The 24,149-nt window shown below is 38.3% G+C and overlaps 1 protein-coding gene across 1 annotated transcript in view; it reads right to left on the bottom strand.

Annotated features, from left to right (window-relative positions):
• Positions 1 to 740: 740 nt before the first annotated feature.
• Positions 741 to 24,149, bottom strand: part of TLE4 (TLE family member 4, transcriptional corepressor) — a 159,062-nt gene continuing 135,653 nt past the window's right edge. Inside the window, 13 exon segments of the mRNA XM_020995568.2 lie at positions 741 to 2,502; positions 3,782 to 3,858; positions 4,199 to 4,349; positions 4,827 to 4,974; positions 6,929 to 7,176; positions 8,466 to 8,715; positions 17,645 to 17,683; positions 17,685 to 17,719; positions 18,044 to 18,237; positions 18,570 to 18,702; positions 19,968 to 20,120; positions 20,965 to 21,018; positions 21,664 to 21,783. Coding sequence (XP_020851227.1) covers positions 2,395 to 2,502; positions 3,782 to 3,858; positions 4,199 to 4,349; positions 4,827 to 4,974; positions 6,929 to 7,176; positions 8,466 to 8,715; positions 17,645 to 17,683; positions 17,685 to 17,719; positions 18,044 to 18,237; positions 18,570 to 18,702; positions 19,968 to 20,120; positions 20,965 to 21,018; positions 21,664 to 21,783 — 1,710 coding nt within the window. The 3' untranslated portion in view covers positions 741 to 2,394.

The raw sequence follows: 24,149 nt of genomic DNA, 5'->3' as shown, positions 1-24,149 counted from the left end.
TTCTCAAAAGATTAGAAACCTGTTGGCAGGAAAATGCATCATATTACCATGTTCCTGAGAGTGATGATTAGGGTGCTAATTTTTAAAAATGACATTTATTTACATGGCGTTTTAACATTTTCAATGTGTTTTGCATATGTCTTCACGACAACCCAGTTAAAGTAACTGGAGGTTTGCTTTTCTTTTCTTTTTAATGGGACCTGTGATTTCATGGGTATAAGGAAATCTTAATGAGGAAAAACCTTCTAATGCTGACCAGCACCTTCTCTGCACTTAAGAGCTGGGTGGGGGATCTGAGAGCTTAGGGAAATGCCTATGATCTGAAACCAGGTCTTCCCAACTGCTGTGAGGCTGCCTCTCTATCCACAAGCACCTCTTTTCAGAAGTGCTATTGTTCTTGTTTTCCAGATGAAGAAATGGTGACTCAGCTATTTCATGACTTGCCTAGAACTGAACAGCTAAAACGCCATTAGGTATTTTGGTAGTGAAGCTTTTATAAATCTAAAGACGGTCAATAAATGTTTATTGGTGAGGATGGCTGAAAACAGTTCTTTCACTCATTAATGATAATTAAGAAATTAAAAATTTACACCACTTTTGCTTGATTGTGGCCAATCACCTACTGCCCAACAGAAGCCTTGATGTTAGATACCAGCTATGCAACTTCCAAAAGTAAAAATGTTAAAACAAGTAGCTTCCCTCACCCACCAACCCAATAAAGCAATTTAGAAAAATAAGCATCCTAGAAGTTATTTATGTTTAATGCTTAAAAGTCTGAATGCACAAACAATATTCTACCATTATAGAAGTACTGGTGGTCAATACAATGCATTAGAACTATGTACAATGCACAGTTTAGTATCAAAATCTTTCTACACTGTAGAGTATTACGAAACTGTCAATGACATCAAACACAATGCACTTAAGACACCATTTTTTTTTCTGCTACCACATTTGGAACTTCAATGAACAGTCCATTTCAATTTGCAGCATCAACCCATTTCTAGTATGAAATTAAGTAATTTTCTACCTATACGATAAAGTTTATCTACACGGTTCTTTTGATTTTGATCCATAGCAGCAAAGGCACTGTACATCAGCAGATCCACAGACTTAAAAGATTTATAAAGCATTCAAACAAATAATAATAATAATAATAATAATTAATAATAATAAAAAAGGAGTCACAGATCATGGTTTAACAGCAACAACAACAACAACATAAAAAGATAACACAATGTCTCTGGTATGGTGGCACAACACAGCCTTGTGTCTATTCCAGGGACATCCAACTAAGACATGGAAAGAACCGATGGCCAGTAGAGCAAGTCCTCATTTCAAGGGAGAGCCCATTCTTCCTGTTCTTCAGGAGGAGGGATTCTTGCAAATCCTTCCCTCCTCTGTTGTCCTTTCTTTGTCAAAGGCTTGGCTTACACAGTGGTAGGAATTCCTTTCCTACAGCTGTGCACCTGTGCAGTTCCCAAACAACATGCGAAATGTTTTCCATAATCTCTTGTAACCACAAAATTGCCCAAAGATGCACATCTCCCCTTTTCAAAGAAATGTGGCAAAAATATCCAGGAGGGATTAAGTTGTCTCTTTGAGGCCAATTTACTGTTCATCTTTCTATAATACAAAAAAAAAAAATTTAAAAAAAAGTTATATAGTGACCATTGCCTGGTCAATAAAACTAATTAAAAGGAAAGTTCTAAAAACAGCAACCAGTTCTGAAGTGGTTCCTACACCTTCAGGTATCTAAGAGGGTAGCATTCTTTGAGTATATTTAACTGAGACAGCTAGAAGCTTAACTTTCCAAATTAACCAAAATGCATATGGCATCAGTTAGAAATTTCTCTTTATTTAATCAAATTTCCAAAATTTGTTTAAAAAAAAAAAAAAGAAGCAGCATATTGCTTCCTGTTGATATTAAACATTCAATGTCTTTGTATAGCTACCAGTCTATGCTTACAACAGTTACTAACTGGTCATTTTAAATGTTCTTTTGCCCTCCCCTGCCAAACGAAAAAGGGGATATCAAAGTACAACGCACCTTTATTACCAAGGCGGGAGCAGACAGCTTTATTTAGTCAGTTCATTGTTAGAAAGCCTTCTTTAAACAAAATAAATATATTACAGATATAATACATAATTAAAGATTCAGTTCACTGTTAAGTATGCTTATTCCGAGTTCTTCCAAGTAGATATTTCAAGATTTGGTATCACAGGTTCTTAATGAGCATTCACAATTCAATAGCAAGGAGGAAGTGGGGGGAGGGGAGGGAATCAACTCCACAACTGTGAGGAACATTTTAAATCCTTGGCTTGGGAAGAAAAAAAAAGGATTATACAGCAAAGTGCTACAAGGAGGAGTCCGGTTTGCATTAAGATTTGTCCTCAATAAATAACTTCATAGACTGTTGCCTTCTTGTCCCCAGAGCCAGTGACAATATACTTATCATCCACAGAGATGTCACAACTAAGCACTGATGAGGATTCTTTGGACTAGGAAAGAACATATAAAAAGAAATATAAATACTCAAGAAACAGTAAAGTTATAAGCTTTAAAATGAGTAAAAGTAAAAATATTATCGCCTCCCATTTTAAAGGATAACCGAAAAACATAATGAAGAAATGTAATGTTTCTTTTTTTAAAACCCTAAAATTTGATCTCTCTCTCTCTCTCTCTCTCTCTCTCTCTCTCACACACACACACACACACACACACACACACACACACACACACACACACTCTCTCTCTCTCTCTCTCTCTCATGTGCATGTTTACTTCACTTTTACAACTTGTGCCTTCTATATATCATACTAAGTTTTGTACAGTGGATAAAAGAGCCAGTCTCAGAGCCAGGATGACACAGGTTTAAGTCAAGCTTCAACTCATACTTGGCTGTGTGACCCTGGGGAAGCTGCTTAGCCTTGCTCAATACTCTATGCAATGGTCTAAGATCATAAACTTCAGAGAAGGTGGTAACCTGTACTGACAGAGGGAGTTTCTCCATGGAGGAGTTCTCTACATTGGTAACTCAAGTCTAGTTCCTATCTCTAAATAATAATGATGATGATGATGATGATAATTCCTCAACACAAAGAGGGGAGATAAATATTATCCCTACTTTAGAGATAAGGAAACTGAGGCTCAGAGGGGCTAAATCACTTGTCCAAGACTATATGTATACACACACACATACACACACATGTGGTGTTCTAGCACACTCATATCTAACTCTCTCAAGTCTACCTTTTTAACTATGCCAAACTGACTCTACTACAGGTGATTCACAGGAAATAGAGATTTTCCGACTGTAGTCAAGAGGACTTGAACAGAACTGGACTTGGAATTTCATAGATATCAGTGATTCCTCAATGAAGAAACTCCCTGTTATTACTGAAGGTTAATTCTCTCTCTGCAATTTATAGTTTTAGATAATTGGCTAGAATATTATAAAGTTAAATGACTTGTCCAGGGTCACAATCAAAGAGGATATAGATATTTCAGCAATTAAATAGTAAATATTTATTAAGCACCTCCTATAATATGCACAGCATGAGACAACTATAATTATACCACTATAATTCTTCACATCAATTACTAATGTTTTAAATGGGACAATATCACTCCAACTTCATGCAGTAGTCAGACCTTTAAAGACAACCTTAGAAGTTAATGAACTCAGTGATTAATAAAAAAACATATCAGATATCTTCATACAATTCCATCCCTAATGCGTTAAAGAAAAAAAAAAAGGAGTGAAGCATCATGAAATACCTGGAATATACTAGCCCCATAAGGGGTTCTCCACGCATTGAGCAGATTATCCTTTCCAGTGCTTACAAACCATTTTCCTACAATCAGATCATTTAAAACATCAGAGTCAATGCCTCAGAGTCAGATTTCAAGTTCACCAAAAAAGAACAGAAAAATTCACTCAGAAATAAGAATTATTCATATAAAAGTCATCTAATTTACAAACAAACTGAATAAAAATTCCTTTCACCTCAAACAGAGAAAACCCACAAAGTTAAAGGCAGAGAGAAGTGAATATAGTCACATCCAAATTCAAACAAGAGAATCCATTTCATACATCCACAGGTTAAGCTTAAAAGAAGTAAACAAAGAACTATCCCACCCCTGCCTCCCCATCTGGCCAGAAAAAAAAATGACAAAGCACGGAAGCCTGCTTACCACAGTGAGCAAACTTAAGTGACAACACGCAGCTCTCATGAAGATGTAACTGGTATTTGTCTGGTTTGGTAACGTGTAGCACCTCTACATTACTGTTCTCCATCCCAACTGCAAGCCATTCTCCAGTGGGACAATATCCCAGAGAGAAGATCTAATATTAAAATAGTACATAGAATAAAAAAAAAATCAGGTGACTGACTTTGGCTACTTTAATTTTAACCTAAAAAGATAACCTAATCTCTTGCAGATATGCCACTCCAATTATGAGAAAAATCAAGACTAATTAAATAAGAGAAAAAAATAAATCCCCAAATGAATGTGTATTTGGAACATAATCTTTATAATGTATTCTATCAATCTAGTCTATAACTTTAATTGACAGAAAATTTATACAGTAATGCTCTTCAAAACTAACAACAAAAACTGCCTAACGCCAAACAACCTTGAATAAGACTTGAAAAAAATGTGAGCCCCTATTAGTAACTAGCTAATTCAGAACCCCAAATTAACAAACCATGCACAATGAATGATGACTCTGGAACTCGCCTTCATTTCTGCCTTTTAAAATGTCACGCATTTTATAGAAAAACCACAATTTCTAAAATGTCAAAAGCTTTGAGATATCTACCTGCGATGTGAAGTCATGTTGCTGTAACTGCCTCCCTTCTCTCAGGTCCCAGGACCTGACTGTATTGTCCAAACCTCCTGTCCAGAGCTTGGTGCCATCATTCGAAATGTCAATACAGCTGGCTCCGTCTGTGTGGCCTTGGAATTGCCTGAAAATGTCAAAAAGTGGGGGCAGGGGAGAGGAGGAAAGAGACTTTGACAATGAGGCAGCTTCAAGATGAACTCAATGGAGTGTTTTATGTCAAAAGCTAGCTTTGCTTCCTTAGCCATGTTATTACTTAATAATAATTACATATTTAAAAACATAAGTTTGCTCCAAACTTCAATAAATGGCAAAAATAATAGGTACAGAATTTCCTATTTCACTTGGTTATTTTCCAAGACCTCGGTGGCTTTTGAAAACTAACAAAGAGAAAATTATCTTTGAATGGAATGAAAAAAACAAAAGAAAATTCACATCTACGTTCAGATGATCTGTACGAATATTAAAACACAATAAACTCTATTCTCTCCCCATAACTTGGCACAAATGGTGTGTGAGGGGATGCAAGGCTAATTTTCCCCTCCAGAAATGGACAGTCTGCCAAGGAGAGATACTGTGCTCTCTGTTGTCTGATTGTGTAATTCCAAAAGGCTCAAAAATCAGTGGTATGAGTGTCAGGCAGAGAAGCTCAGAGCGGATCTAGCCAGAAAGGCCACGCTTATCTAAAGAGAGCACCTGACAACAACCAGCACAAAGCACGCTACAGCCCGCCCCATTATTTTCTCTCGCCTTCCTTCCAACCAGCAAAGACTACAGTAGAGAACACCAGTGGAACGAAGACAACAGCGGCGTTGAACTGAACAGTTCAACTGAGTGCAATGTGCCAAGGGGAAAAGAAAGGTAATTGTCATGCACTTGTAGTTATTTTGCTCCAATTAATAACATTACATATAAACTGGTTCCAAATAAGCTCCTCAAGGCTACCTCCAAAGGCTTCTACTCAGATTACCTTTTATCTGAGTTTGGCAATAATTACTCCCCTTGTCACCATCACTTTTACCCTCTCCTCTCTTAGCTGCTGGACCTATGCATTAACCTTTTCACAGCATAGTACCATGGGAAAAAAAAAAACACTGTATGTGAAATTAGGGGATGTGAGTTCAGATCCCAATTTTATTACCATACAGCCTTGGTTATGTCACTCAACACATCTGGGCCTCAGTTTCCTCATCTAGAAAAACTGGGAGGCTAGATTAGATGATCTCTAAGATCTCTTCTGCCTCTAAATATGTGAACCGATTTTTCATTTATTTTAAAATTATAATTGCAGATGAGTGAAGTTCCTTCCCCTCCACTGCTGGCTCCACTGGATCATAAGCTATTTCAGGATAGGATCAAAACCAATCAAAAGCATCGAAACACCACGGCACCCAGCACAGTGCCACATATCCTGTGGGTTCTCACTAACACAGAGTGACGGTGGTCATGGCAGTATTGGCTCCCATTGGTTAACACAGGATCATGCCCCAGAAAGTATCTGAGGCACAGTCTGAACCCAGGTATTTCTGGGCCTGAGTCCAATGAACTAACCACCATGCTATACTTAAAGGATATCCAGAGAGATCACAAGTTATAGGAAACTTAGCAAAATATTAGCATCGACATGACTTCACTTTTCGTCCTACATTTTATAGGAATGAAATGGAGAACCAAAATATCTGGTTTTATAAAGCACAAAGAGTTGATGGAATTAGATGCTTCTTTTCTTCTGGACTGCTAATGGTGACACTCCAGACCTCTTCTAGTCACAGGGGAGGGGCAGCAAGGTAGAGAGGAAAGCACACTTGGAGATCTGGGATCAAGTCCCTGCCTTGACATTTTTCCTAGCCGAGTGACCTTGGGCAGATCATTCAACCCAAGTCACAGTTTCTGCAGCTGTAAAACACGGATAAAAATATTTACAAGTCCTCAGTGTCACAGGGTTAGGCACTGGTATTACTGTTACTGTTATTATATCCATCATTCGTCCATTTGTACATACAAAGCATTAAGAAAGAACCAGGGCCCACAAGGGCTAAATGAGCTCTTCCCTTGTTGGTAATCAGATCCTGCTGACCCACCTGACCAATGTCTGATTGTGCAGATCCCACACTGCGATGTTCCCGTCACTGCAGCAGGAGAAGCAGACCTTGGAATCAGGGCTGATCGCCAGGGCGTAGCAGGCGGGAGCCGAGGATGTCAGCTCAGCTTTGATGCGTGGGGTCGGAGCTGCCAGGTCCCAAATGGATAATGTACTAGCTTCCCCTCCTACAATCAGGGTGCGGCCGTCAGGGAGCAATCTGCAGGAACGGATGTAGTTATCTCTGTTCTGTGGAGACAGAAACCATCAAGAGATTACTCATGAGGAAAGGAAAACAGCATTAACATGAGAGCAGAGATCCATAAAAGTATTGTATTCCCTCCTGGTTTTAATGAGCCATTTATACTTATGACAATGATAAAGTGGATTAATGCCAGAAAATTACATGACATTAGGGAAGTACTTAAACTTGATCTACAGAATTTAGTACTGAGAGATATTTAATCTTAATTAGCATCAAAAAGCCAAGATCTAGACTAAACCCTGAACAATTAAAAGCTTTACATATTCAACAACTCACAAACTCATATAAGTTATTCATGCACACCAACATGTACATGTGCACACATACCTATGATCTGTAAAAACCCAAAACAGAAAAAACAGAAAATCATGTTCTATCACGCCCGAGTCTAAAAAAGACCTGCTTATTTCTTTCAGCCAGCAAAGGTAGCAGGGGTTACAGACAATTGGAAATATTCATTTCCACAGAATTGTTACCTGCCTAAATATGCTGTACTGGTTTTGATTAAGCAGCACTTACATCAACAGGAGGTGAGACCTTATCAAGGACGGCTAAGACAGAGGGGAAAAAGTTTTGCCCAGCAGGATTTATAGTTCTTGAGAGAGGAAAAATACCTGCTCCCAAAATAACTTTAGGGCAAGTTTTAACCAAATGTCAATGAGAGAAAAACTAATGGGGTTTCAATCAGGAGTTAAAAGTTACTGTCAAATGGCAAGACTACAATACAGTGTTGCCATCTGGCTACTGTACTCAGGTGATGGGCTTGGTGTTTCAAAGTACCCTCACTGGTCCTGTTCTTTGCATTCTGCTTGTTTAACTTTCCTCTATCTACTCTGGTCAAAAGATGAAAGGAGGCAAGCGATTTAGATTTCTGAGTATTTGTTTATGTATGCATATAGCTGTAGGTACACATGCACAGACATGCACACATATAGATGGTAGAACTATGCAACTGCATGAATCATAAACAAAGTAAAGGGAATTTTTGCCAAATAAGATAGAAACAAAGCCAATGATCAGTTTTTCCAATATTAAGAGAGTAAAAATTAAGGAACAGTAATGACCCCAAACTCATTGTATCTTTTGATGACTTTCATGTTGCTTCACTAATACATATAATTTACTCAACTAAAATCACTTCCTCAAACTCGATTTAAAAAAACAATTTTTCCCCAGTTACATGTAAAGACAATTTTTAACAATCATTTTAAAAAAATTTGTAAACTCATTTATTTCAAAGGCATTAGAGTTTTACTCATTACTAACTGCTTACCAGGCAGTCCAGCTGAGAGACTGGACTCTTATTTCCTGGGTGGCTGATGTCCCAGACTTTGACGCATCCCTTCCCACCAGTGTACACGTGTCTCGTGGGGTTGCTGATAGTAACTGCACACACCACTTCTCCATGATTAAGGGTGTTGATCTGACGAGCATGTCGAGGGATTCCAGGTCCGATAAGGGCATCGGGGGGAAAAGGGACGGGCTGCATCTGACCATCTGCACTAACGTGAAAGGAATATGCTCTAAAGAAAAGAAGAATAGAAATGAAAGAAAATTTACTGAATTGTTTGTTCCTTGTGCTGAACTAAGATGAGAAATGAGAAATGAAATGTTCAGTATAATCTACAAATCAAAAAGCTACGTGTGATTCAGAGCCCAACTGCTTAGATTTTCGTTATTATCTCATCATGTCAATCATGCATTTCCAACTGACTGGCTAATAAAGAGTAACAGGTACAAAATGACCAGGAACCAAGGAGTTAAGATTCTCCAGAGCCCCCTGGTAAAATGGCAGATGAGTAAAAAATGGGACTTTCCCCCACCTTGACCTGACATGACAATCACAAATCCCAGTAATACCAAATGGAATCTGAGTTCTCAGAAAGAATGCACTGCGTGACTGGCAAGAAGGCCCACCTGTGAATAACCTATCAACAGCTTCATCTCAAATTCATTTCCAGGGAAAACCCTCAGGTTGGGAAAGTGTTTGGCTCGAATATGTGACTTAACATACAGCATCTCCTGCAACAGAATCTGTCTCTATTTTTAGGACACTAAAGGCAGAGACAAGCAAAGGTAGTGAAGAAAGTGACTGGGACTAATTTCACATTCCTGGAGGGCAGAAGGAAAACTCAAAGGGCAAACAAGCAGGAGGGTGATGGGGTGAACCAAGATGGGTATAGAGAGCATGGGAGTGAAGCCACCCTGGGTGGGTCAATCAATGGAGTGCACTTTATTTATGAAGCTGCTAAATCTTTGCTGGATGAAAGGGTCAATGAGAAAGAATATCAGAGCAGGCGTCCTTCTTTACCAACTAGCTGATGAGGCTCATGACCACTGGTAACATAACAGTCTAATATTCAGCCCTTACCATACTTAACACCCTTGTTTACTTTATCATGCACAAAAAAATATGATCACAAATACTGCAGATGGTTGTTTTCTAGTACCTTAGCTCATATAAGGCACCAGCCCTATTGGTTAAGGTTAAGAATTAGACCATTCTTTAACATTAATTGTGATTGACACCATTCACAGGTCATAGGCTCTTTACTGGTTTCTAAAGAGGTAGTTCTTGATTGGTCCAGGATTCCACTCTTCATGCTGTCAGGATGATCTTTTACTTCTCTTTCCCTTACTATGTCTAGTCCTGAAGGCACATTTACCTGTTCTTATTAGAGTGAGGATTTGAGGCAAGAGGTACAGAGGTACTCTGTGGTTGGGCTTGTGCCGGAGTTAGTGGGAGAGAGGGAATTTTCTCTACTTTCTCCATCAGTCAAGGCACCTAACAACATGCCCACAAGGAGACACTGTATCCAGTAAGAAGCATTTCAGAGAGTTAAGCAGCTCAAGGAAGGGAACAAAAACACACACTCCCCAGATGGACACAGACACAGAAAGGCAGTTAAGATTCAAGGCAGCAAGTAGCCTCAGGAAGCAAAAACTCTGGCAGCAGCGAAAAGAGCCGATTATGAAATCAAGAGAGAACTAGCCTAGGTAACTGAGACTCAATCTTTGTAAAACAATAGACCTAGGAAGGCCAGCTGAATGATCCTCCCTGGGTGAAGCACAGTGTAGGAATTCACCTTACCTCATAATTTACTGAGAAAATAGAGATTATCTGCTATGAGCTCTCCCTTGTCTCCTTTTCAATATCTCAAAACCCCTCGATATCAACCCTCATTCCCTCCTCCTTTACTCCAGTCTCTGATAAAGAAATGATCCTTTTCTGAACAAAGGACAATACCCTTCTACATGCAATACTTTATCTCCTCCCTTTCTATCTTTCCCAGTAGCTTACTCAAGTTATTCCTTCTCTCTTTAGTCTTCAATCTACTGTTATTCCTCTGAGGCCTATAAAAACGCCAAACTTTCCCCAACCTGGTTTAAAAAAAAAAAAGGCAGCTCAAAAGGCCCTTAAAGCTAACATTCAATATCTCTTCCTTTCCAAAGCAAAATTTATTTTAAAAAAAAATTGTCTATACTATCTACAATTCCTTCCCTCTCATTTACTTCTCAAACCTCTACGATCTGGCTTCAGTCAACTGAAACTTCTTTCTCCAGTGCTACCAATGATCTCTTTACTGAGAAATCCACTGGATTTTTTTCAGTGCTCATTCTTCTTGACCTCTTTGCATTACTTGACAAAGCTGAACAGTGTCCACAGCATATTCCTGGACACTCTCACTCTCTCTTTCTCTGGGTTTTTGTGTCACTCTTTTCTCTTACTTGTATGACTTTTGCTCAGTCTCCTTTTGCTAGATCATCATCACTATTCAAACAGTTGCCAGATCTTGTAATTTCTACATCTATAACAAAGGTCCTCAACCTGAGGTGTGTAAATTTTAAAAATATGTATATTTTAATAACTATTTCAAGATACTTAGCTTATTTATAACCCTATGTATTTTATTTTATGCATTTAAAATGTCTTAAGAAGGGATCCCTTAGCTTCACCAGACTGCCCAAGGAATCTATACAACACCTCTTACAGCCAACCACTTCTCTCTGTACTTGCACAGATGTCACCTGCATCAGGCCCTTATCACCTTTCCCATGCACTGCAGTAATAGCAAACCATACCCCAAAGAGCTACCAAAGTGATTTTCATATTGTGCATGTCTGACTAGGTCACTCTCTTACTCAAACTGCAATAGTTACCTATTGTTTCTAGGATTTAATAGAAGCCTGCTGGTTTGGCATTTAAAGCCCTTTATCACTTGGCCCCAATTTACCTTTCCAACCCTATTATACATAATCCTTTTCCCACACCCTGTGGTCCAGCCAAACCTGTGCCTTTTTTGAAGTTCCTCTCATACTCTTTATCTCCGGTCTCTGGGCTTTTCACTAGCTGTCACCCAAGCAGGGAAGGTACACCCTCCTCCCCTTAGCCTTCAGGAATCCTTTGTTTCCTTCAAGAAAAGTACACTGCACTCCCCCTGTCCCCACCAAGGGAATATGAAAACATTTCCCCACCACCCCCTCCCCAGCAGCTAGTGTCCCTCCATAACTTTACCTTGGATATATTTAATTATGTATATGTTATATTTTTCAATAGAGTGTATGTTCCTAGAGGACAAGGACTCTCATTTGTCTCTGTTCCCAGAACCTAGCACAGCCTATAGCAGATATTTAATAAATGCCTTTTGATTGCTGTATCTCTATTTAAATTTCATATTATTTAGATTAGATCATCTAATCCAATCACTTCATATTATAGATAAGAAAACTGAGGTCTATGGGGGTTAAGTGAATTAGCCAGCAGCACAAAGCTAAGCAGAGGAAGAATTAAAACCCAGGTCTCTAGATTCTGAAATGTCCAAAAAGAAAAAAAAAAAGAGGAATTAACTGGCTTCATTGTTATTTGTTGGGTAGCAGTTACATCTTACTGGAAAGCCTTAAAAAAAAATAGTTTTTAGACTAAGTTTCAAAAATCAGGAGGAAATTCCCCCTCCCCCCCAGTTTAGGATGTTTACTTAATTTTTAATAAAAATTTATTTGAACAAATTTACAAGCCTCTCACCCAATAAAACATTACCTTGAGATTTGAGTAGGTAAATAATTATGAACAAAATATCCGTCAAATACAGTATGTGTGTGACCTGACAAACCCGACACTCAACTTCAGGGTTCATCTTACCTTATAACCAAATCATACCCATTTTCTGCTTGCCAGGTTTAATAACATAAAATCACTTCCTGACAGCTTCAAGTATACTTAAGGAATACTCAAGACAGTTTATATTTTAAAAAATAATAAAGTGAATTTTCAGATTTCAATGAACTCTATGTAGTATATAGTAATAATAATGGGAACAGTTAACATTTAGGAGGCACTCTAAGGTATACAAAATGTTTTACATAATTATTTCACTTGATACTCACAACAATGCTGGGAGGTAGGTGCTATTGTTATCCACATTTGACACACAGAGAAATAGTGTCTGAGGTAGGATTTGAACACAGGTCTTCTGGATTCCCAGACCACTCGCACTGACTCTCTAAAGCATTCTAATGGAAGCCAACCTTTCTGGAAAGCCATAGGAACCTGTTCCTATCTGTAAGAAACTATAGCCAGTAAATGGCATGAACGCTGCTTGCACAGATATCTCCCAAAAGATATTTTTTTTAAACAGGACTGTATTGGAGTGACCTGTATGGAAGACTTGAAGAAAGGGAAGGATGAAAATTGTACAGGATAAGAAGAGGCAAATATGAGCTGTAATCTGCATGTGTAGGGAGGAGATGATTCATTCTTGGATCCAGCATAATATCAAGGGAAACCTGGAGATGTTAAAAAGTCACCTAGTTTATCTACCCGACTTCATGCAAAAGCCCATCTGGGCTAAATACAATGACCAATTTTGGTTTCTGATGAAAATTGACACTTCTTTCCCTTCTGTTAATAATATATAATATGAGCAGAAAGTTACACTCATTGTCAACTGTCACTGTTTTAGATCGTTTTGCTTAACTTTTTAAATGGTCAGGTGCTAATTTTTGGAGTACTGAGGTGATAAAGACTGTTTATCTGGGAGTGAATGATGTGTCAAAACAAAATGTTATTAATTTTAATAAAATAATAGCACCCTATCCATTATAAATCTATTATGTTTTTATGGACATTCAAAAAAGGAGATTCTACAACCTCTCAAAATAGCTCCTCTGAAGTGTGTAACAGCCACACTGGAAAACTTAAAGATCTGCAACTTTATCTTTGAGACTCTTCCCTCTATTGCTTAAGAATGAAAACCTTCAATGTCTTTAAGAAACATCTTCGTGAGTTGCTTAGGCCATTATAACATATTACCCTAGTGGTGATGGCAATGAGTATTTCTGAATGTTGGCTCAATCTCAAGTGACAGATACACAGAGTTCACTGCCAGGACTGTATTCGAAGACAGACAGGACAAAAAAACCCAAAAACCAAAAAACAAACTATAATTGTTAAGAAATGTGTTTGGTGATCTAACCTTTAATTATTTTTACTCTATCTTAAGCCTTTTTTTTGCCCTCTGCAGAGATAATTAAGAAAGAGTGAGGATGATACAGTAGAAAGCACCAGCCTAGAGATAGGAGACATAGCTATACAGACAAGATTTGTCAGCTGTTATATGTTGCTGTGGTAAAGTCATTTAATTTCTCTGTCTCAATTTTCTTTTGTCTACAAAATGGATCTAATCTACTTTACAGGATTAACATAAGGATAGGAAAAAAAAAAACATATGTGCCAAAATGGCTAATGTACTATGATAATGTTATTTTAATATTTTCACCACCTTTTGTATTCTGACCTTGTACATACTTACACTTAAAGGCCACTATTAAAAATAACCTTTCTTCTCTCCATTTCTTTGAAACCTTTCTCACTATTCCAACTAATCATCTTATCAGTCTTCTTTATTTCTTTCCTTAGCTCTCTGTACCCCAATTTAAATTGTGGAACCCCAATTTAGATATGATATTTTCTATAAAAGTCTATAGTAATGTAAAGTGTAATGGGAGGATTATCTCATATGCCTATTTGTCCTAGAATCTTGCTTTTAAAAAGAAAAATCCAAGGTTTATTACTATATTGTGATTAGCTCTGTACTATGACTTCAAGATCTTTATTTTATTTGTTATATCTTCATTTCTCTTTAGTCACTTTCTATATTGAAACAGCAGTTTTATTTTGTTTTTTCTCCCTTGGATCAGAATTTGGCCATATCTTATTCTTTTGTAATATGTTAAATCAAATATGGTAACACTATTCAGAAGTTCCATCAGTAAAATAGAGGGAAAGTTCATTTTTCTTTGTGTAGAAATTAAACTATATTGTCATTCCAATTATAAATTGAGTAGGACTTTGCTAATTCTACCAAATAGCAAGCAGCCCCAATGTGGATTATCAAATAAATGCTACTTTGTTCATTAGTTTGGTACATGCATTTAATTATAATTCCAGATAATATCTGGCAGTTCATTTTGTAAAAGTAATTAGGTCAGAGATGCACAACAATTATACAGCTTCATTGAGAAAGACAGTTCTTGGCAGGGGGAGGGGCTTTTTGGTGAGAAACGTTAGGTTTACGACTTAGTGAATTTTACATCCTAACATATTTAATGTAATTCAGGTCATGAAATAACTATAAGAGACAAAGATTTTTAGGGTTTCACATTTACTATTATGTTATAATCTAGGAGGTAAAATTTATAGTCTAAAAAGTCCAATATAGTTAAGATAAATATGTACACAATAGGCCAAAGCAATTATATGAAAATGCTTAGTTCAATAAACATTTATTAATCATCTACTGTATGCAGAGTATAATGAGTAGGTCATGGAGAAGAGAAAGAAATAGGCCTTGTCCTCATACAGCTCAAAATTTAATCAAGAGGCATAAACACACATACTCTTCCATAACTGAATAATTTAGAATGGTTTTAAAAAACCCCCCAACAAAGTGCTATGAAAGGTCTGAAGGGAAAGGTCATTATCAACAAGGGCAATTGAAGAGGGGTCCATAAAGGAAGTGGTATTTGAACTAGATTTTAAAGAATGGGTAGATATTCATGAGGGAAAGATGGGAGAAGCAGAAATACGAGGCATAAGTAATAGAGCGAGCAATGCATGGAAGAGAAAATGCCCACAGCATTTTTTTCACTTTCCTTTTACTGGGGCAGAAAGGTAAGAGGAAAGGATGAGAGGAAAAGATAAATCCCGTTTGTCTAAAGTGCAGAACACATTAAGAGGAGAGTACGAGAAAAGGCTGGAAATGTAGGGTGGTACCAGATTGTGGAGGTCATTGAAAGTCATTCAAAGGAATCTGAAATTTACTTGGCAGGCAAAAGGGAGCTACTAAAGGTCTTCAGAGCACAGGAATGACACAACCACACAATGTAGAAATAATACCATCTTGTATAGTGATGACAGGAGGAAGATAAAGAAGGGACCAGATAGGAAAGATTTTTAAGAGGTGTATTCTACAGGATACAGTAAGTGACTGGAGATGACAAGATATGAAAGGATCATTCAAAGTAGAAATACCAAGGTTTTTAATTTGGTAGTCCAGGTCAATGCTATCCATGACAGAAATAGCAAAGTCAGAAGGAAGCATAGGTTTGGGGTGAAGGATGGGCGGCGGAAGGCGGTAGGGACACATACAATAAGCTTGGTTTTAGATGAACAGAGTTTGAAATACTAATGGGAAAGATAGAGATGTCCTATCAACCACTGAGAGGTCCAAAGTTCAGAAAAAGGCTGGAGACAGACATTTAGGTGTCATCTAAATGGAGATGATGGCTGTGAGGTCATGAAAAATGAAAAGAGATGGGGGGGGAGAGAGAAAGAGAGAGAGAGAGAGAGAGAGAGAGAGAGAGAGAGAGAGAGAGAGAGAGAGAGAGAAAGAGAGACAGACAGACAGACAGACAGAGACAGAGAGAGAAAGAGAGAGAAAGAGAGAGAGTGAGAGCGAGAGAGAGCGAGCGAGCGCTGAGAACAGAACTTTAGGTTCAAAATTTGACAGCCAACAAATAAAATGAATACAGCAAAATGCCTGGAACCAAAACTACCCAACCCCATCCAACTATGAACTATGACACCTTAAAGGAAGTGGAGAATGTGAAGAATGTGAATAGGGAGGATGTTGGGATCATGCTGTTAAATAGCTAAGGAAGGGCGGCGATATGGTACAGAGTAGATTACTAGAAAGAACATTAGTATTTTCTACTTCAATCGCAAGAACTTTGAGGCCTCAGATGTTTCATATTTACCCTCACATTTCCCTTAGTGTTAAGCACAATGCTTTGCGTATAATAAGCAAATAAAAAACGTGATAAATGATTGAATGAAAGTTGCCAAGAGTTAAGGTAAGCAGGTCAGGTTCTAAATGAGACCATACCATCAGCTTCAAAAAAGAGAGACAGGGACATGTCAGTTCCTCAGGAGTTACTGAATACTGCTGACAACAATCCAATAATAAACAAATAATACAATTAAATAATAACCCAAATTAACCATAATAAAAATAATACAATAATAATACAATAATAAATCAAATAAATAATGCCAATAATAAACCAATAATCCCCAGGGAAATTTATAATTTTTTGCCTATTATGTGCAAAGCACATAAAATGGAGATAACAACACCTACCATATGTAAAATGCTTTGCGGACTTTCAAGTGCTGTATGTGAGCTATTATTGTTTTTTATCATTAACTGTGATGGATGGGGTGCATGCCTGCTTATTGTATACATCTAGAGCAGTCTAATCAAAGAGTAGGCAAGGAATACTAAGTTCAGGGAGTGACAACAAAGCATCCTAGGCCAAAATGAAGGGAATGGACTTCATGTAGTATAGCAGAAAATAAGGGCTAACACCAAGGCCTGAATTACATGCTACCTTTTGCAACTCAGGAGGGCCCTGAAGAAAATGACTCCCAAGTGCCAGGTTCACAGTCAGAGAAGTCCTGAGCACTCATCACCATATCTGGTCAGTCATACTGGGAAGAGATGGAAGTAAAATGCCACCAGGATGTTTTTCTGAGTTTTGAAGCTGACCAAACATTTCCGTGTGTTTGAGCACTAAGTGTGCTATGAGCACTGAGTGTGTTCGCAAGAAATAACTGGACTTTTGTGAACAAAGGAACTGCCTTTAAACCAGCAACTGGAGTAGAGAAGACATGATTGCTACAGATCCCTTTGCAATTTGCATTTTGATACTGGAAGCTCAAGGTTTCAAATTGAAAATACAAAACCCTGCCCCATTACCTCCTTCCTGTACTACTAACAAATGAGAAATACTTTGAGGACAAAACTCAAGCCTCGCAAGCCCCACCAACTATCCCCCAGCTCCAAAACAGCTGCTATGGTGCAGTAGCATCGGGTGGCTAAGAGGGAACTAAACAGCAAAGACGAATGACTTGAGCAAGCAATTCGTTTAATGCAATGGCAGATCAATACTCACGGTTTTCCTCCAGGGATGCCGGTCAGGTTTGGCGGAATCGGGCACACGCATGTGATGGTGTGGATCAAAACCAACCTACAGTTTTCCCCAAGCAGAAGAACAAAAACACACATAAGCCATGTGGACACCACTTACTGAACTGAACATGGTGGAGCTTGTACTGGTTTTAACTTTCAAACTGAAAAGGAAGTATGTCCCTTCACAATGGAATTATGTCTAGACAAAAAAAGAGAGGGCTTCAGTTTCATGTAGCTGAATTTTATGAAGACACACGACTGCCTCTATTAACACTCCTAATGCTGCATAAATTCTTCATACCACCCCATCCACAAGAGACAATGTGAGGATTCTCTGTGTGCTATCACGACTTTTCTAAAGAACAAAACCCCAGAAACATACCACAGGAGATCTTCCATAGGCGGCGGCAGCAGCTGCAGCAGCTGCAGCTGCACTCATCTGAGGGGAGATGTTATGTAGCCCAGCATATGCAGCTCCTGGACTGGTCAGCTCCCCATTCATCCCAGCGTGTGGAACAATTCCAAATGGAGCTGGATATGGACATGGGACTGCCATAGGGGTTCTGAGGCCTGAAGCTAGAGGAAAAATGGAGGTGGGAGAAAAAGAACAGAAGAAAAAAGCGTTCTCAAATAGAATCATAATGACACTCAAATAGAATCATAATGACACTAACAATAATAATAACATCCATACTAGAAACCAATTTGTTTTAATGCTTTGAAAAGTCACTCAATGCTTCAAAAGGTTCCATTCAAACTGTTTTATAATACTCCCCTTTGTCTAGCAAAATATCACATGCAAGTTCATCAATACTCTTAAGAAGAAAGCTGTAACAGACAAAAGAGAAATATATTCAGAGAGCAGACACTGAGTAGTTTGGAGTTTTCATTTGATTTTGTTTACAAACCTAATGGGTCAACACCTGGTGGTTTTCCAGGCACAGGCCTCAATCCTGGAGTAGAGTTACTGCCTGGGGTCGGAGCATCAGTTCGTGGAGTGGGAGTGTTGGATTTTGAAACAGGAGTAGTAGATTTTTCATTCTAACAGAGACAAAAATCAAAGGCATTTATTTTCCTTCTAAAACGACCTATAAAGAATTACTGTGTTAATGAACAATAGTATAGAACAATCGAAATTATGTCAGATGAAAAAACTAAAACCAAAACTAAAAAATTATGCCTTGCTTGCCCATTAAAAAAAGTTTCTCAAGGCAATGGAGTCAGCACATAGGAGAGGATGGAAGGGGATGACTGAAAAGCTAGAATCAGCAGCAGGCTAGAGTCATTCCTTTCTAGGTAACGGGTCTGAATCAGGCAGGGGCTGACTGTGACTCAAAAATCATTGCTACCTGACTGTGACTGACTCCTTGCTGATGGCTTATATTTAAAAGAGTAAGTGGTTTAAGCCTGGTTCCCAGTGGATATGTCCAAGTAATAATAGGCTTCCCGGTTAGCAGATTTCATTAGAAAGGGACCAAGCCTATACAGTCATAAAGATTCAGCCCAGAGGAGCTTCCATTAAAACAGGGTTACAACACAAGGGCAGAACAATGATGGATCAAAGAAAAAAAAACAGAACAAAAACACCACTCCAGTACCAGATATATCCTCCAATCTGCAGACAAAGAGAGGAATTTTCATTTCTTCTCTGAGAGTTATCTTTTAAACAAACTTATCCTAAATTTTCTTAAAGGGTAAGTTCCAGAGAATTAATTGGTCACGGTAAGTGTGATTAGCTGCAGCCACAAAGAAAGAGAAGGCAGGGAGGGGAACGATCCCAACTTCTAACAGCTTTTTTGCATTGTGATTTGTGGCAGGAGTCAAAGTAGACTCTTGTAAGTGACAGATTACTTTTTAGATAGGAAGTGAATATTATTGCAGTTGAATATAGCTTGGTAATTCAAACAAAGCTAGCAACAAAATCACATCCAAGCTGAAAAGTGAATTTACCATAAACCACCGCACAAAAATCTCTCTGGAACACCAGTGCATACTTATTCATCTTCAGGATGACATGTTTCACTCCATTTCCCCATCTCCCAACCCCAATCCTTGCAAAAAGACTCACAACACAAATGTATCCATCATCTATCTGCAGGTTAACAAATTCTCCCCCTTCCAAAAAGACCTTGGTCTTACAGTCTTATCAACCATCTATTCAATGGGAACAAAGGGAGTTTTCAGTGAGCAGTTGGCCATACCCCTTTCCTGAATGCCATACTAGGGGAGAGGAGAAGGGGGAATAAACTCATCCATCTTGAAATAAGACACTCTAGAAAAAGATAGTGAAAAAAAGTGCTGCTTACAAGGCTAAGTTCTTTGGATTTTGAGGAAGGAGTACTGCTGGAAGATGCAATAGAAGCTGGACTAATTGGGGCATCTTTCTTGAGCAGACGGGTCTTGTCCAGGCCATTCTCTCTTGGAGAATGTGCTGGGCTCCCTCGAGGGGAAGAGGGATCCTACAAATAAACAACATGGACATTAATGCAGCACCTGAAGTCACAAAGCTACAGTCCAGGGGGATGGAAGGGGAGGAAAGGAGGGATAAAAGAGTTTATCTGAGAGAATCTAATAGGCTAGGTACAAAACATTTCCAGTCCATTAAAATGCTCAAATAAAAGATTCTAGATTTGCACTAAAGGGAAAGTATTATAGGTCTTTAAAAACAAAAATCAAACCAAAATTCTATGATTCTACCAATTAGTTCCATAAGATGACCATGAGCTATGTGTTTTACTCAAGATAATTCACATCAAAGGGGAAAAAAAAAAGCTTAAGGGGCTCCTGATAATAATAACCATAAGTCCTCTATTGAAGTCCTACTCTGACATCATGGCATGGAGGTGAAGCTTGGTTCTTGGCACTGTAGTTTGGAGAACACGCTTTGGCAAATCCTTCCTGGGCTGGAAAGTCCTCAAAATGTGCCTGGCAACAGACTGTCTGTCTGTCAACAGAGAACCAGCTTAGATGAGTCTGGAGAAGCTCATTACTAAAAGGCTGGTTATCAGGTGATGACTGAGGTGGGGGGAGCAGCTTGGAGCAACTTATTCAACTATGTCCTAAGGCATGAAGAGGTTATGATCTACATTGTTTGAGGGAGTTCCCACACCGATGAAATCACAGCCCCTTCAAAGATAAGAATTACGTTAAAAAAAAAAAAAAGAACCCCAAGATGAACAACAGGGTCACAGCAGAAGTTAAGAAAACATTCTGGATAACAAGACCCATTATTTCATGAGTACATCTGGTGTATATCAGAAAACAAGAGAAGTACATTCGTTGTCATCAGAGAGGCACACATACCTCGTTGGAAACATCAACTACCAAGTTGTCATCACTCTTCTCTCCATCACTGTCCTGTAATGACAAGTGGGAAGATGTTTTGTTGTTGTTGTTTTTCAGAAGAGAATTATATTTTTAGACAGTTAAGTTAAACCCCTTCAAAGCTCAGCAACCCCATCAAGGTGAGGTGAGCTTAATCAGGCATTGAACAGTTCTTGGTAAAACTAAATTACTCTTGAGGATAACCTGAATATATCACACAACATGATGGGAAATTAAATTCTAGTGACTATATAAAATACATATGTCAGTTATTGCAGTACTACTAGATTCCCTTGCCATTTGCAGCTGGGCACAAAAAAACCATCAATCTGTAATATCTCTAGCATGGGGAGAAGAAAAACTGACCTATTTAAATAAAGTGATCATCTGAAACAGAGCACAAGATACTTGTACTATTTGTCCAAACCGGCAGCGGCAATAACAATAACAAAACCCAAACACACAGTAAACAAAAAAAAACAAAAACTCACTTCCTACTTTGAAAAGTAGGGATTTAGGTATGGTACTAAAATCTATACCAAATACTTAGCATTTCATTTTTTACGTTTTATTGCCCCCTAAATCCTAGTTTTAGGCAGAAACAGTTAAAGGAAAAGTGGCTATTGTTATAGCACTGAAAAATAAGACTAGCATCAACCAAAGTGAATATGAGCTTACATAACGAGTTGTTATTTCCTTTTCTTCAGTTTTCTGTTTTTTGCTGTCTGATGAATAGTCTGTTGAGTTTCTGTGCTTCTCTGCAGTTCTGAAACTGGCAGATGGGGAGACAGAAGAACTCTGAAATTAGAAAGGTGAAGGGGGGTTATAAGTTACTACGTATTTAATGCCACTATTTTTCCGTTCAGCGGAGACTTTAATTTCCTTTTTTATTTTTGGAATAAATTATTAAGAGAAGGGTCAGAAGAGAGGGAAGAGAAGGAGAGGAGGGAGAAGAGGGGATCTGAGGAGTGGAGAAAGAGGGGAAGTAGGGAAAAAAGTGGGAGGGGAGAAGGGAGAAGAGGGAGAAAGTAAAAGGAAAGAAAAGGTACAGGGGAGCAAAGGAGAGTGACAAAACAATAAGTCACTACAAGGAAAACCAGTTTAATGAAAGAATGTTTTTAAAATCTTTAATAATATAGCATCTTTAACTAAAATTATAAGAATGAAGAAAAAGTGATGATATCGTCAGCACTACCATCAAAAATGCAAATACTTCGTGTCTCTAGAGTATGTTTAAATAAATGTTTTAAAAGTTCATCTTATATCTCAATATAGGAAGTTTTAAATTTATACATATTTATATTTATTTTATATATATGCACATGTATATAAGATTTCTTCTCTATAAGAGAAAAAAGAACTCTTTGGGAACTATTTTTAGGGAGGCAGGGTAGTTGTTGGGATCCAGTAGATTGAGATGATGCCCCCCACAAAAAAAAATAGATTAAATCTGTTAAGAACTTCATTGATTCTGGGCAAATCACTTAACCTCAGTATTATAGGCAACTCTTTAAAGGGGGAAGGGAATGAGCATTTCTATGGTGCCTACTATGTGTCTGCTAAGTGCTTTTTATATATATTATCTCATTTCATCCTAGTAACAACCTTGAGAAGTAGGTACTATTATAATCCCCGTTTTAATGCTGAGGAAACTGAAGCAAACAATGATGAAGTGACTTTCCTTGTGCCACATGGCTAGTAAGTGTCAGAGGCCACATTAGAACTCAGGTCCTCCTGACTCCAGGTCTAGGGCTCTATCAACTGGGCCATCAGCAGCCACAACCTTAAGCTGCACAGAACCTACACCGGTGGTGGGAGTTCCTTGTACTAGTGAAATCAAAGGTGTACTCCCTATCCATATTCCTGGTTTTTATTTTTATTTATTTATTTGGGGGGGGCAATTGGGGTTAAGTGACTTGCCCAGGGTCACACAGCTAGTAAGTGTCAAATGTTTGGTCTGAGACCAGATTTGAACTCAGGTCCTCCTGACTTCTGCGCCAGTGCTCTATCCACTGCACCACCTAGCTGCCCCCTATATCCCTGGTTTTTAAAAATGTATTTCCCCTTTAAACCTTCAAGGTGTTTGTCCCAGGAAGGAGCACATATTAATTATTTCATAGACCTCTCTGCACAAGTAGATGGCAGTGAAGGCAACAAAGAAACCATCTTTCAGGTGGGAGAGAGGGAGAGAATTTGTACCATTAGCAAGTAGGAGCCCAGGAGGAAAAGAATCACACTCTTCATAGAAAAACTAAACTCTTCCTCCTTGGGCCTCAAAAGGTTACAGGGGATGTACCCTATTAGATCTAGTGCAAGTTACATACATTACTAACTAGCAGCTGTTACACAAACATGGTATGCATGGCTTGGTAGGCACAGAAGGGTGGCAGCTCTACCATATGCTCTAAAGAGATTATTTTTCTTTTGTGTATTATTAGTCAAGAGTTTACCTTTTGTTGGAATTCACTGAAATTCTACTTATGTAGATATTCTATATGAAAATATATCTAAATACAAAATATATTCCAAATGGTACAATTCCCAGGACAGAGACTGTGGTGGGAATGTTTGTATTCTGTATTCCAGTAAATTCATTAGGAAACATTCCAGGGTTAACTGTTTACATATTTAAACATGGCTAAAAATGGAAACTTAAAAATAAGTACCAATCCATGCAAATTTAATTCACTAACACTGAGGAAATGAACAAAGTCCCATTTCCGCCCTCAAATTACTAAAAACAAATGTCCAATTTCCATATCATGGTTTTAGGCACAAAACCCAGGTGACTACAATGAGAAGCAGAGCTCTAGAGCAGGACAAGACCTTGGAGAGATCATCTAGTCAAACCCCCTCATTTTATAGATGTAGAAACTGAGACTCAGAGAGGTGGCAGTCATCTGGCCCAAGGTCAAACAGTGGCTTCGAGGCAGTCAGACTCAGACACAGGCCTCAGGATTCTCAGCTCCAAGTGTTTTCCACTATGCTACACTGGATTTACATGTGAAATAAAGACATTCCTGCCATGGAGAATAGGCTTAATATATCAGAACAACTACCCACAAGGAGAAAAGATGAAACAAACCAACTGTGACTACTTTCAAAGTATTCTAAAGCCTTATTATTTTCTGCAGAGTCTGTATTACACATAAGTGGACTAAGGA

This window comes from Phascolarctos cinereus, unplaced genomic scaffold (genome assembly GCF_003287225.1).
Source record: "Phascolarctos cinereus isolate Bilbo 61053 unplaced genomic scaffold, phaCin_HiC Scaffold_4;HRSCAF=312, whole genome shotgun sequence".
Taxonomy (NCBI): Eukaryota; Metazoa; Chordata; class Mammalia; order Diprotodontia; family Phascolarctidae; genus Phascolarctos; species Phascolarctos cinereus.
This window is presented reverse-complemented; position numbering and strand designations above follow the sequence as displayed.